The sequence below is a fragment of the Salmo salar genome, chromosome 04 (assembly GCF_965601325.2).
Source record: "Salmo salar chromosome 04, fSalSal1, whole genome shotgun sequence".
In the NCBI taxonomy this organism is placed as follows: Eukaryota; Metazoa; Chordata; class Actinopteri; order Salmoniformes; family Salmonidae; genus Salmo; species Salmo salar.
Genome location: NC_138294.1, coordinates 60,789,453 through 60,803,592, shown reverse-complemented (window position 1 = coordinate 60,803,592; position 14,140 = coordinate 60,789,453). Strand labels below are relative to the sequence as shown.

The window sequence follows — 14,140 nt, the reverse complement described above, 5'->3', positions numbered from 1 at the left end:
GGGAAGGCTCACCCTCTGAGGGAGGAGCTGGCTCTGTGTCTGACTCCCTCTGCCAGCGTGCCAGTGTGTCAGTCAGTGTGTCAGTCAGTTTCAGTCAGTGTGCCAACGGGTCTGGCAGACTCTGTGAATAATCATGGGGTGGTTACAGAGACAGGCGGCAGCTGCAAATGAGCTTTGGGGCTCAGCTTGTTAAGTTACTGCTACATGACTCTGAGTCTCAGAGAGACAAAATCCACACACACAACACAAGGCTCGCTGCCTTCCTTTTTTCTGCATGTACCTCTGGAGCTGCTTAACTACAGAAGTGTTTGAACACAGATGCTGTTCTATAATGTATGCCAGTGATGGTCATTGGCATCTGAGGGTGTTTTGAAGGTAAAGTTTTGATACATCCTGAGATTCAGAGAAAAGTCTCTTGAGGGAAATGCGATGTAAAACCTTTCTGTCAGAGCAAGGGGAAGCTGATTTAGGTGGGAATGTAAACAAATAAAAAACTCCCTTTTTCTCTCTGTCGCCTTGTCCGTCCTTCTATCTCTCTAGCAGCAGTCGGAGTAGTACCCCGAGCGGTACCAAGCCCCACGGCCCCACGGCCCACGGTCCGTCCCCACACCTACCCCACCTCCCACCTTCCGGCTCTGCCTCTGCAGCCACAGCCTTCCCCCTGCCCCACCCAGCTAATCAGATCGCTCCCCACGGTTTCCCCCCCGCCCTGCAGTCCTCGCCACACCCCCACCACCCCAATATGTTTGCGCCTCCACCGGCCTTGCCCCCACCTCCGCCACTGACGTCTAGCACCCTGCCAGTCCCCGGAGGACACCCCGCCGCTGGGACGCCCTATTCAGGTAGGCACATATACCAGGCTGCCCCCATGTGGACAGGCAGGAGAACTGCACCACAACAGCAGCTGTCGCAACACACAGACAGCAAAGAGCAAAGCTGTAAATTCTCATGGCAGAAGCCAGGTCATCTATGGCGTGAGAGAGGTGCGTGTGGAGCCCTAGACGTATTGAACTGTGACAGGGAGCGAGACAGAGACTGACAGAATGTTACCTTTGTGCTAATTTATAGGAGACAGAGACTGACAGGTAAGGATTCCACACATAGCTGCACTATGTGCCGTCTGTGTTTGTCTATAATGGTTCAGTAGGTGCAGGCAGGTGTCATGTCTTTCCCTCGGTCAAGATTCTGTTGTGTTTGATTGATTGATCACTCAAACAACGCACGCTTTTCCCCCCAATCAGCCCATGTGATGAATGCCCTCTCCTGTCGTGCCACTTGTGATCTAGCTTAATGTCAGGGTCTCACTGAAAGGGAGTATTATCATGGTTTAATAACACTATGAGCAATTCTGATTTTCACAAGGAAATGTGTTCATCTCACAGAAATCTATTCAGTCAAAACAGCATAATGAACTCTGCTGTATATTGTTCAGATTCTAATGAAACTTTTATGAAGAAACAAATAAAATGTCCCTTATCTCAAGAAGAGCTAGAAATAAATGTATGAAATGGTGCATTATATTACAGTGGAATACAAATTATATGGTTACTCTGGAGAAAATAACAATTCTCGGGCCAATTTGCTCAATTTGGATGGAGAGCGTAATATAAAATGCATTTCTCTATTTTTCCTCAAGCCGTTGTTTGCCAGTTAGTTGACCAACAGCTCTGTTCTAAAATGGGTTTTGAGGTATTCATGTAATTGCAATAAAGTTGCTGACTCTTTGAGCAGCAGGCACCATTCAGGGATGCCCTGTGTCACTCCCATAGTAAAGAGAATACCTGAACTTTGGTTCTCTATCTTGGTTTTAATGTGATATGTGACTACCACTATGCATCCTCTGTAAGGGTTGTTCCCTGATCATGAAGTACTGTACCTCTATGGATGTTGTTACTCTGATCATGAAGTACTGTACCTCTATGGATGTTGTTACTCTGATCATGAAGTACTGTACCTTTATGGATGTTGTTACTTTCACACTAAACCGATCCAGCACAGACACTTTGACTATCACGTCTTGTCTTACTCTGCTATTCTTAGACAAAACTGATCCAGCGTGGACAAACAGACACTGGTCCTGACTGTGAGTCTCGTCTTTCCTCCTCTCTTCCTCTCCTTTCTCTCTCCTCCAGAACAAGACCTGCTGCGCCAGGAGCTCAACAACCGTTTCCTCGCCTCGCAGAGCGCCGACCGCGGGGCCTCCCTGGGCCCGCCCCCGTACCTGCGCACCGAGCACCACCAACACCAGCACCAGCACCAGCACCAACACACGCACCAGCACACCCACCAGCACACCTTCACCCCCTTCTCCCACGCCATCATGCCAACCCCTGCACCCCCCATGGTGCGTACCCCAGCCAGAAATGTGAGGATAAGTAGAACACTACTCCTGGGAGGGCAGAGGGGGTTGGTGGTTTTGGACTGGAAGGGGAGGTGGACTGGGGGGGTAAGGGGTGTGGATAATGATAATAATGTTTAATTATGGTTTATTTTATTAAGCATTTACAGCAAAAATCTCCAAAAAGGTATTTGGTGTACATACAGAAACAATAGGGTGGAATGGATAGTGTTTCTGAATATGAGGGTTTTAGCCTCTTACATCTAGACGTTCCGCTAGCGGAACACCTGCTCCAATATCCAATGATAGGCGTGGCGCGAATTACAAATTCCTCAAAAATACAAAAACTTCAATTTTTCAAACATATGACTATTTTACAGCATTTTAAAGACAAGACTCTCCTTTATCTAACCACACTGTCCGATTTCAAAAAGGCTTTACAGCGAAAGCAAAACATTAGATTATGTCAGCAGAGTACCCAGCCAGAAATAATCAGACACCCATTTTTCAAGCTAGCATATAATGTCACAAAAAACAAAACCACAGCTAAATGCAGCACTAACCTTTGATGATCTTCATCAGATGACACGCCTAGGACATTATGTTATATAATACATGCATGTTTTGTTCAATCAAGTTCATATTTATATCAAAAAACAGCTTTTTACATTAGCATGTGACGTTCAGAACTAGCATACCCCCGCAAACTTCCGGTGAATTTACTAAATTACTCACGATAAACGTTCACAAAAAACATAACAATTATTTTAAGAATTATAGATACAGAACTCCTCCATGCACTCGCTATGTCCGATTTTAAAATAGCTTTTCGGTGAAAGCACATTTTGCAATATTCTGAGTAGATAGCCCAGCCATCACGGCTAGCTATTTTGACACCCACCAAGTTTAGCCCTGACCAAACTCCGATTTACTATTAGAAAAGTTTGATTACCTTTGGTGTTCTTCGTCAGAATGCACTCCCAGGACTGCTACTTCAATAACAAATGTTGGTTTGGTTCAAAATAATCCATAGTTATATCCAAATAGCGGCGTTTTGTTCGTGCGTTCAAGACACTATCCGAAGTGTAAATAAGGGTCACGAGCACGACGCATTTCGTGACAAAAAAATTCTAAATATTCCATTACCGTACTTCGAAGCATGTCAACCGCTGTTTAAAATCAATTTTTATGCCATTTGTCTCGTAAAAAAGCGATAATATTCCGACCGGGAAAGCGTGTTTACATACAAAGAGAGAGAAAATAAAAGCATGGGATCCCCTCGTGCAAGAGCCTGAGTCTCATAGTACTGTTACCGGCCACTATCCAAACGCGCTAATGTTTTTCAACCAGGCCCTGCAAAGCCATGATTCAGCTTTTTGCCGCCTTCTGAGAGCCCATGGGAGCCGTAGGAAGTGTCACGTAACAGCAGAGATCCCCTGTATTGGATAGAGATAATCAAGAAGGCCAAGAAATGGTCAGACAGGGTACTTCCTGTACAGAATCTTCTCAGGTTTTGGCCTGCCAAATGAGTTCTGTTATACTCACAGACACCATTCAAACAGTTTTAGAAACTTTGGAGTGTTTTCTATGCAAAGCTAATAATTATATGCATATTCTAGTTTCTGGGCAGGAGTAATAATCAGATTAAATCGGGTACGTTTTTTATCCGGCCATGAAAATACTGCCCCCTAGCCATAACAGGTTAAAACAGTATTGGTGATTGTATAGTACTATAAGGCAGTTCCAGTCTTGCTGGAGGGAAACAGGGGTTTTCTGTGGCGTGTCTCTCAATGATGACCCATCTGTTTCTGCATTTTTTACCACAGTGATACCTTTCTTCTCCCAAAACAATTTTTGGTGTTTTCTCTGGCATATTTCGGGCACCCCAAACTGGAATGGAGCTATTTTTAAACTAGCGGTAACATGCTGTTAGTTTGAGGCCACGGGCACTGTGTGGCTGTCCCTCTGAAACAGGCCTGCTCACCAGCCCTCTCTCTAACACATACACGCACACATGTACACACACAGACACACCGTGGCCCCAGACAATGCACACACACACACTCACATAGGCCTACTGTAACCGCTGAGTATTTTACATTGCTCTGAAGATTTTCCTCAAAGGCGGAATGGCTAGCGCTCTGACAGCTAATGAGGACATAAAAGTGTTTTTACAGCCGCAGTGTTTAAACTTTACTGGGGGAATGTTCTCCCTGGGTCCACATTAAACCACTTTAACCTACCCAAATTAAACACAGAGATACAGAGAGCTGGATAGTTTATGAGCTCTTCAGTCACTCACAAAATGGGAGGGTGAAAAGCAGGGAAAGGACTCTTAAGGCAGAGAATAACGATGTGGCCAAATTGGTCCTCCGTCTTCTTGATTCACTAAATAGCCCAGTCTGTCATGTCGATAATTAAGCTTCTGTTGAGATGCTGCGATATTCTTTCAGATGTACATTGTGTGACTCCTGAAATGTCCTAAAAAGGGGACATTATGCTGTTACTCAACCCTCTATGTTAGTTAGCACGTACAGTGCTTTGCAAAAGTATTCATCCCCCTTGGCGTTTTTCCTATTATGTCACATTACAAGCTGCAATTTAAATGTATTGTTATTTGGATTTCATGTAATGGACATACAGAAAATAGTCCAGATTGGTGAAGTGAAATTTCAAAAATTACTTGTTTCCAAAAATTCTACAAAATTTAAATGGAAAAGTGGTGTGCGCATATGTATTCACCCCCTTGCTGTGAAGCCCCTAAATAAGATCTGGTGCAACCAATTGCCTTCAGAAGTCACATAATTAGTTAAATAATGTCCACCTGTGTTCAATCTAAGTATCACATGATCTGTCACATGATCTCAGTATATATACACCTGTTCTGAAAGGCCCCAGAGTCTGCAACGCCACTAATCAATGGGCACCACCAAGCAAGCGGCACCATGAAGACCAAGGAGCTCTCCAAACAGGTCAGGGACAAAGTTGTGGAGAAGTACAGATCAGGGTTGGGTTATAAAAAAATAGCAGAAACTTTGAACATCCCACGGAGCACCATTAAATCCATTATTAAAAAATGTATATAATATGGCACCACAACAAACCTGCCAAGAGAGGGCCGCCCACCAAAACTCACAGACCAGGCAAGGAAGGCATTAATCAGAGAGGCAACAAAGAGATCAAAGATAACCCTGAAGGAGCTGCAAAGCTCCACAGCAGAGATTGGAGTATCTGTCCATAGGACCACTTTAAGCCGTACACTCCACAGAGCTGGGCTTTATGGAAGAAAACTAAAAAAATAAGCAAACACATTTGGTGTTCGCCAAAAGGCGAGACTCTCGAAACATATGGAAGAAAGTACTCTTTTCAGATGAGACTATCATGGAAAATGCTATGTCTGACACAAACCCAACACCTTCCATCACCCCGAGAACACCATCCCCACAGTGAGGCATGGTGGTGGCAGCATCATGCTGTGGGGATGTTTTTCATCAGCAGGGACTGGGAAACTGGTCAGAACTGAAGGAATGATGGATGGCGCTAAATGCAGGGAAATTCCTGAGTGAAAACGGTTTCAGTCTTCCAGAGATTTGAGACTGGGACGGAGGTTCACCTTCCAGCAGGACAATGACCCTAAGCATACTGCTAAAGCAACACTCAAGTGGTTTAAGGGGAAACATTTAAATGTCTTGGAATGGCCTAGTCAAAGCCATCCAACTTGAAGGAGCTGGAGAATTTGAAGAATGGGTAAAAATCCCAGTGGCTAGATGTGCCAAGCTTATAGAGACATACCCCAAGAGACTTGCAGCTGTAATTGCTGCAAAAGGTGGCTCTACAAAGTATTGACTTTGGGGGGGGGGGGGGGTGAATAGTTATGCACACTCAAGTTTTCTGTTTTTTTGTCTTATTTCTTGTTTGTTTCACAGTAAAAAATATTTTACATCTTCAAAGTGGTAGGCATGTTGTGTAAATCAAATGATACAAACCCCCCATAAAATCTATTTTAATTCCAGGTTGTAAGGCAACAAAATAGGAAAAATGCCAAAGGGGGTGAATACTTTCGCAAGCCACTGTATCCTCTCTGTATCCTCCTTGTTCTTAGTTCTGTTTATTTCATTCCTTCTACAGTTTGAAAAGTTCCCAACAAAAGTTGACCCTTTCTACAGACACAGCGTGAGTTTCTCTATGTGTTTGTGGGGCAGTTTGTGCATTCTTCACCCATCCAGCCATGTTAGTCCATGTTGTAGCTGTGTGTGTGTATTTGTACTGTAGCTCCCATGCCATCCCCCTCTGCTTCTGCTCTGAGAGAATACAGCGTCCTGTCTGTCCACAGCGGAAGACTGGGCAGATGCTCTATCTATGTCTTACCCATCACAAATGTCTGTCTGCTAATACAACTGTCTGCTTGCTCATTCATTCACTACTGTGGAACCTGGCTGAAGCATTTCAACCCCCTTCCTACTCAAGTGAATAGAACAAGTGTGTGTGTTGTATGTGTGTGGTATGTGAGTGAGTGTGTGTGTGTGTGTGTGTGTGTGTGTGTGTGGTATGTGAGTGTGTGTGTGCCGCTGTATGCTTTGTCTCTACCACTTAACCTCTGCCTTCAATTACGGCTCTGCTATTCAGAGGCATTCACCTGTTTCCCAGGTTGTGAATCAGAGTAGCAATTACATGTTCCTCAGAGTTTGGTCTTAATTCATCTCACTGCTATCAGCACAGTTAGGCGGGCTAACCCCTATTTAAAATGAATGAATTCATGTGTCAACAGAGAGACAGTGGTTGTGATTACATAGGAGTATTCTTTCTGGTGAGAGTTCCTTTTAACTGTCAACACTCACAAAGACTACAGCAGTAAATGGATTTTAGCGGCTAACAAATAATTCATAGGTTATTAGTGTGTAATTTCAATGTTAGTGCTTAGTAAATACCTGGTGATTTCAGTCGAATAAACAAGTGACCATTTTAGTTTTGCTGAACACTTTGAGGCACTAAGGTCAGTGACAGTTGTAGCTACCTGACTGACGGTGGTCTGGATGTGGACCCCTAGTGATGCTGGTGTTGTTCCCTCCACCCCGCCCACCCCGCCCACCCTGTACCCTGTACCCTGTCCTGTCATCCTGGCCCCTCTCTCCTTCATCTCACTGTTCATACAGCTGCTGTCCTTCTCTGTCTGAACAACACAACACTCCACCCATCATCACTCCTCTCTCTGTTCCTTCTCTTCTTTTCTCAGCTGTTCCACTCCTACCCCCCGGGCGTGTCCGGCATTCCACCGGTGATCCCTCCGACCGGGCCCTTTGGCTCGCTGCAGGGGGCCTTCCAGCCCAAGGTAGGGCCACAGCCCAACACCACACACACACACACACACACACACACACACACACACACACACACACACACACACACACACACACACACACACACAGTTGGTGAACCTGACAAACACACCTTCAGTGTAGTGTGCTCTCTGAAGACCAACACACAGCTAAACATACAGTACGTTATCAGAATAGGGAGTGAACTTGAAAAACATGTGCATGTACACACTGAAGACAGAGACGACGCTCCCCATACCTCCTCTCACAATGAGCTCTCTCTGTGTTCTGCAGACTTCTAACCCACTGGATGTGGCCTCAAGACCTGGAGCAGTCCCACACACACTCTTACAGAAGGACCCCAGGGTAAGCACCCTAGCTGGACACACTCACACACTCAATAAGGAAGCCATGCATAGTTGCTAATTAGGAACGCCTGAATGACAGACATTAAAGTAACTGAGCCATCTCTCTCTCTCTCCTCTAGCTAACGGATCCGTTTCGGCCCATTCTCAGGGTAAGAATGTTAATAGCTGTAGTTGTCTCTCCCCTAACTTTCTTCCCCTAATATTTTTATTGCAGTAAAATGTTGTTTGCACACCCAAGTTAGTGAACAAACTGGACAAAGATTAAACCTTGTCCTGGACAAATAAAAATGCCCCTAATGTGTATACAGTCCTTGAGAATCATACATTTGAGGTTAACCGTATCAGCTGGCTTTGTGTTTTGTGCAGAAACCAGGGAAGTGGTGTGCCATGCATGTCCACATGGCCTGGCAGATCTACCACCACCAGCAGAAAGTCAAGGTGAGACCTCCCCTTTGCACTTCCTTCCACTCACAGACTATAGAGAAACACTGTCTGTTGTGCTTCATTATAGTGTGGTTCTCTAAACCCCAATGTTTTATCATCTAAGACCCAGTCTAGTTTAGGTAGTAGTGTAATCCAGCTCCTCTCCTGGAGAGAGGGAGAGGGAGAGGGAGAGAGAGAGAGAGAGGGAGGGAGAGAGAGAGAGGGAGGGAGAGGGAGAGAGAGAGAGGGAGGGAGAGGGAGAGAGAGAGAGAGAGTCCCATAGAGAATCTGCCATCTTGTGTTACTTTCACTGATGTAGTGGAGGGTAAGTGTTTACAACCCTTTTGCAATGAAATGCATTAAAAACATTGGGAGCGTTACTTTAATCACCGCTCAGCGTTTACTCACCTATTTTTTATTGCCTCTACATTACTGGGTACCTTCATAACCAACAAAACCTTTTTTACAGTTTGTAGCCTTGCTGATCCTGCAGTGTTGGTGGTGGGTTTTTCATGTGCTGTTTCTTCCTGTCTGGCGTCTTCCAGCAGCAGATGCAGGTCGACCCGCACAAGCTGGACTTCGGGCTCAAGCCGGAGTTCCTCAGTCGACCCCCTGGCCCCAGCCTCTTTGGCGCAATGCACCACCACCACCACGACTTAGCGCGTCCCGCTACGCTCTTCTCAGCAGCAGGTGAGTGTAGGTTGGTTAGTGCCCTTGGTAGAAGATGATTGACACCATAGAAATTTGATTATTAGAAGGGAAAAGCCCTTCAGACCAGGGCAATTTGACTAGAACACTCATTGGTCATTGTATTTCTATGATTGACACACTACCTCCAGGACCTCCTCTCCCCACAGAGGTAGATCAATCCTTCTGGACCCATAGAGAGGTCTATTTTTAACAGTGTCGAGGCAGCGCACAGGTCTCCACATGGGTTATAGATTACATGCTAAGATCAATGCACTTGCCTCTTAAAAGGAAAGAATACTGTTTCTCAGTTTAAAATCCTTATGGAAGATGTCTTACATAAACTCTCTCTCTTTTCCATGTCAGGTTCTACACACCCGTCAGCCGGACCGTTCGGCCACCCGCCCCACCACCCTGGCAACTTCCTCACCCCTGCACCTCACTTAGGTAAGACACAGCACACACAGCGCACCTAGTCACGTCAAATGTATATCAATTGATCCTTGTCTCACTGAGGCTGTATGGAGCGCTAACAAGTACAGTATGTCTGTGTCAGAAGCTGGTTGACCCAGTACAGGCGCAATATAGATAATGTGCTGACTGTGTGCTCTCTCTCTCTCTCTCTCTCTCTCTCTCAGAGCCATTCAGTAGGCCTCCCTCGTTTGGAGGTCTCTCATCTCTTAGCACAGCAGCCTTCGGTGGGCTTGGAAACCCAGCACTAAGTGAGTTTCATTTCCATGACAACATCATGTATTTGTGTGTATGAAAATTAATGTTGCATGATGTTTTCGTCAAATTCTAACTTTAGAATTGACCGACCGCCACACCAAAGAGATATGCCTTTTAACTTGCGTTTTGGTATTTTCTTCTTTCCGTATGTTGAATCTCTAACAGCGCCTAACTCTGTGTTTGGCCATAAAGACAACCCCAATGCACAGCAGCACTTCAACAACAACCACGAGCCGTGGAACCGGCTGCACCGCACGCCACCCTCCTTCCCCACCCCTCCGCCCTGGCTCAAACCTGCCGACTCGGAGAGGAGCGCCTCGGTCAGCTCCCACGAGAGAGACAGAGACTCAGACAAGCGAGACACGTCCTCCATCAACAAAGACGACAAGGAGAGGTGGGTGTAATGGAGGGATTTTACCTGTAGCAGTCACACCAGCAGATTGTCAGAAGTTGTAAAGCTTTGTCATGGCTGAGACTATTTTATTTGAGAGTTTTTTAATAGATGTCGATGTTTTAGGGGACTTGTGCCAACTCTGAATGTACCCTAAAATTAAACCACTGACAAACACTGAGATAGTGGTACAAATGTTACATTTACTTCATCTTTAAAACCCATTGTTTTGTGTCCATCCAGGGAAGCCATGGAGAAGCGTCACCAGAGCCATCCGTCCCCAGTGCCCATTAACCCCATCAGCCTGCTGGGTCACAGCCGTCCCCCAGAGCCCCAAAAGAACCACCTGCCCCCCAGCGAACCCCCCAGGGACAAGGACAAGCCCAAAGATCGAGACAGGGACAGGGAGCACCCCGACTCCTGGAAGCTCAACGGCACAGACGAGCACAAACTCAAAGAGAATCACCACGGCGACAAGGATACAACACCAATCATCCACGACGGGCGGGTGACTGAGGACAAGGCCAACGGCAGAGGAACGACCTCACCCTACATCCGCCAGACCAGCCTGGACCGGCCCAACGGGGGGCTGGGGAGGGGGGAGAGAGAGGCCCTGATGGAGAAGAAGGGAGAGCTGCCCTCTCTCTACGAGCACCACAAGAAGAACAACAACGAGGTGAAGGTAAAGGAGGAGAGGAAAGAGGAGCAGGATAGCCCTACAGACAGGGACAGACCCCCCTCTCACCCTCACCTCCACCCACACCTGCCCCAGGTGCCCCCCACGCCCAGCCTCCATACCCACCACCACCCCCCTTCCTCCATGGCGATGCCCATGGGCATGGCGGGCGTCCACCCAATGAACAGCATCAGCGGCCTGGAGAGGACTCGAATGGTGGCCCCCTTCTTGGGCATCAGCCCCATTCCGGGGGCAGAGAGGTTCCCCTACCCAGCCTTCCACTGGGACCCCATGAGGGACCCCTACAGGGGCCTAGACATCCACAGACGGGACCCTCTGGCCAGGGACCTGCTGCTGAGGAACGACCCCCTGCATCGGCTGGCCGGGCAGCGCCTTTACGAGGCAGAACGCTCCTACAGGGACCGAGAAGCTCATGACTTTAACCGCGACCACCACCACCCTCTAGCCCTGGAGCAGCGCCGGGAGCAGGAGGCCCGGGCACACTTGGAGGAGCGTGAGCGGTTGCACATGCTCAGAGAAGACTACGAGCATGGCCGCCTGCATGCCGCCATGCACCACCCGGCCCTGGACGGCCACCTGCCACACCACCACGCTGCCCTCATGGTCCCCGGATTACCCAGCATGCACTACCCCAGGGTCAGCCCTTCGGCCGCCGCTGCAGCTCACGCCGCCCACCAGAATGGTATCCTGAACAAAACACCGCCCACAGCCTCCCTGAGTGCCCCGCCCCCCCTCATCCCCACGCTGGGTGCCAGGCCGGGCTCCCCCAGACGGACTACGCCCCTCACCACAGACATCAGAGACAGACCATCAGCACACAACCACAAAGACATAGAGGCACGGTGAGCAGAGTGGGGCGCAATCCTCACCCTGGATTGGAGGCAGACTACAGGCATACTCTGCCCTGTGCCTCACACCAAGCACTTAGCTTTGGAAACAGCAGACTGTACCATAGCTGTAAATAATATGTGGGGGAGAACACCCACAGATTATGTTTTTGTAACATTTTTAAAAAGTCGGGGGGGGGGGGGTTTGCTCCAGTTTGCTCCTGCTTTTTGTGTGTATTCATTCTCTTGTACAGAACGTGTCCTGGACTACCCTGAAGGTGTGTAGGGCAATGGAAACAGCACCCTCAAAGACATTTGGAATGTTCAGGTACTTCAATGCATTGACAGGCAGCAAAGTGTGTAGATATGTGTACAGTCGACATGCTCACTCCTTAAGGAACAAATCAAGGTACAAATATGCAAAAGGGTGTTTTGAAAGCTTTACTTTGAACAAATGTAAATAGAGGACTATTATTAATGAGGAGGAAGTTCAGAATGTGCTTTTTGCTGATTGGTTTTAGCTTGACGCAGCTGAAAAGGTTAACATTGTACCACCATGCCCCACATTCAACTATGCAACAAATGTCTTGGCTTCTACTCTGAAAGCCAGCCTGGTCACCATCCCAACTGAGTCTGACAACACTGTATTCTCTCCACAACCTACATCTCACAAACCCATTATAATGTATGTATCACTGAAATGAAATCCACAGTACTCATAGAAAAACACAATATCCTAGTACGGTATACGGTTGTGCAAACGTTAAACAATTTTCTTAAATATGATACAAAAGTGTGGTAACAATCCTTAAAATTCCTATTATAGAGCTATTCATTTTGCAGAGGAATTCCAATGCCTGAAGTCACAGTGGTTCCCAACTTTTTTCCCTTACTGTACCACCAACTGAATTTTGCTCTGCCTGAAGTACCCCCTCATGTGCATTTTACCAGTAAGCCTATGGTCTAAAGAGTCTTCTAGTACCCCCTGGATAGGCCAAGTACCCCCAGGGGTCCTAATACGTCTGGTTGGGAACCACTGACCTAACAGAGAGAGAAAGATTGATAGAAAGTGAGAGAGATCCCTTACTCCAACAACTCAACTCCTACCACCATTCTTGTTTTGGAGAGAATACAGCACATTTACAAAAAGACCCCACATTTTACCTTCTAAAGGAGTGTAAAGTATGTGTTTGGAAATAAGTTATGTTTATCTAACAGTGTATTAAAGTGCTATCTAAGCTGTTGTATCTACAAAAATAAAAAGACAAAAAAGCCAGTCTAAACTATGGACAGTTTGTTTCTAAAGAGCAGAGATCTATTTTAGTAGTCCACTGAAGGTTTAGTTGTGCGCTTCAAAACTCTGTGAGAGCCAGATGTTGTGCAGTGTTTTTTTAACCCCACATTAAAAATGTCCACTGAAGCCGTAGTGGTTAGTCAATGCATATTGCAAAGAGATTGTAAACAAGAAAAACAATTTTGCTGTTTATCATGTATGTAAAAAAAATATGTCTTTCTAGATGAGAAAAAAACAAAACAAAACAAGCGATGCGACTGAATCTTCAGCATGCTCCTCATTTAAATGTGTGTTATGTAAATTGTGCCATGTTATTAAAAAATGTGAACTAAAAATGTCTACTGGCTTTTTTATGAACATGAGAGGAAAACAATGGCGGTTCCCGGATATTACTAGACCAACCCATAAATCTACCTGTGCAGACGTCGGACTCAAGGGCATGATGATTTCCATTATACAGGGGCAGGTTTGGAGAGCACTGAAAATCCATCAATATCTCCATCACTCTAAATCAGCACTTACTCACAGTACTGTATGGCATTCACATTTCCTGAAGGGAATTACGACTTTTTGATAGATATCTATAGCCAAGAACCTCTTATTCATTAATATGGTGGTGGCAGGTAGCCTAGCGATTAATAGCGTTGGGCCAGTAACCGTAAGGTCGTTGTTGAGACTCCCCGAGCCAACTTGTGAAAAATGGGTCGATGTGCCCTTGAGCAAGGCACTTAACCCTAGTTGCCTTGGATAAGAGCATGTACAAACATTTATTGACCTGTGATTGCCCAGTTGTTTTGATGACACCAGATTTGTGAAATGAGCTGTGAATTTCCACACTGTTATCATCACCCTCAACTCAAATGTGTTTTTGCTCAGCAGAGGGCGCTACCCGTTGTAAGCCTCTACACAGGCCAGGATTCATTTAAATGCGCATTGTTGATAAGTGCTATAGTGGTTGTTTTGGCGGTGTCAAGGGGTGGTCCACAAGCGACTTCTTGCGTTACCTTATCGCAGACACTGCCATTGGATGCAACGAAACCGCACCCGACTGTACAAAACGGCAAATCTCAT

General features: G+C 46.4%; 1 protein-coding gene across 2 annotated transcripts in view; it reads left to right on the top strand.

Annotated features, from left to right (window-relative positions):
* Window positions 1-13,404, top strand: part of LOC106603524 (autism susceptibility gene 2 protein homolog) — a 475,162-nt gene extending 461,758 nt beyond the window's left edge. Inside the window, exons 7-18 of one of the 2 annotated variants that reach the window (XM_045717116.2) lie at window positions 544-842; window positions 2,133-2,365; window positions 6,467-6,511; window positions 7,572-7,667; window positions 7,948-8,019; window positions 8,141-8,170; window positions 8,388-8,459; window positions 8,990-9,134; window positions 9,498-9,578; window positions 9,770-9,853; window positions 10,026-10,254; window positions 10,495-13,404. In XM_045717116.2, coding sequence (XP_045573072.2) covers window positions 544-842; window positions 2,133-2,365; window positions 6,467-6,511; window positions 7,572-7,667; window positions 7,948-8,019; window positions 8,141-8,170; window positions 8,388-8,459; window positions 8,990-9,134; window positions 9,498-9,578; window positions 9,770-9,853; window positions 10,026-10,254; window positions 10,495-11,794 — 2,686 coding nt within the window. In that variant the 3' untranslated portion in view covers window positions 11,795-13,404. Of the gene's footprint in view, window positions 1-540; window positions 843-2,132; window positions 2,366-6,466; window positions 6,512-7,571; window positions 7,668-7,947; window positions 8,020-8,140; window positions 8,171-8,387; window positions 8,460-8,989; window positions 9,135-9,497; window positions 9,579-9,769; window positions 9,854-10,025; window positions 10,255-10,494 lie in introns of both variants that reach the window. The other variant, XM_014197337.3, reaches the window with a different exon arrangement.
* Window positions 13,405-14,140: the final 736 nt, after the last annotated feature.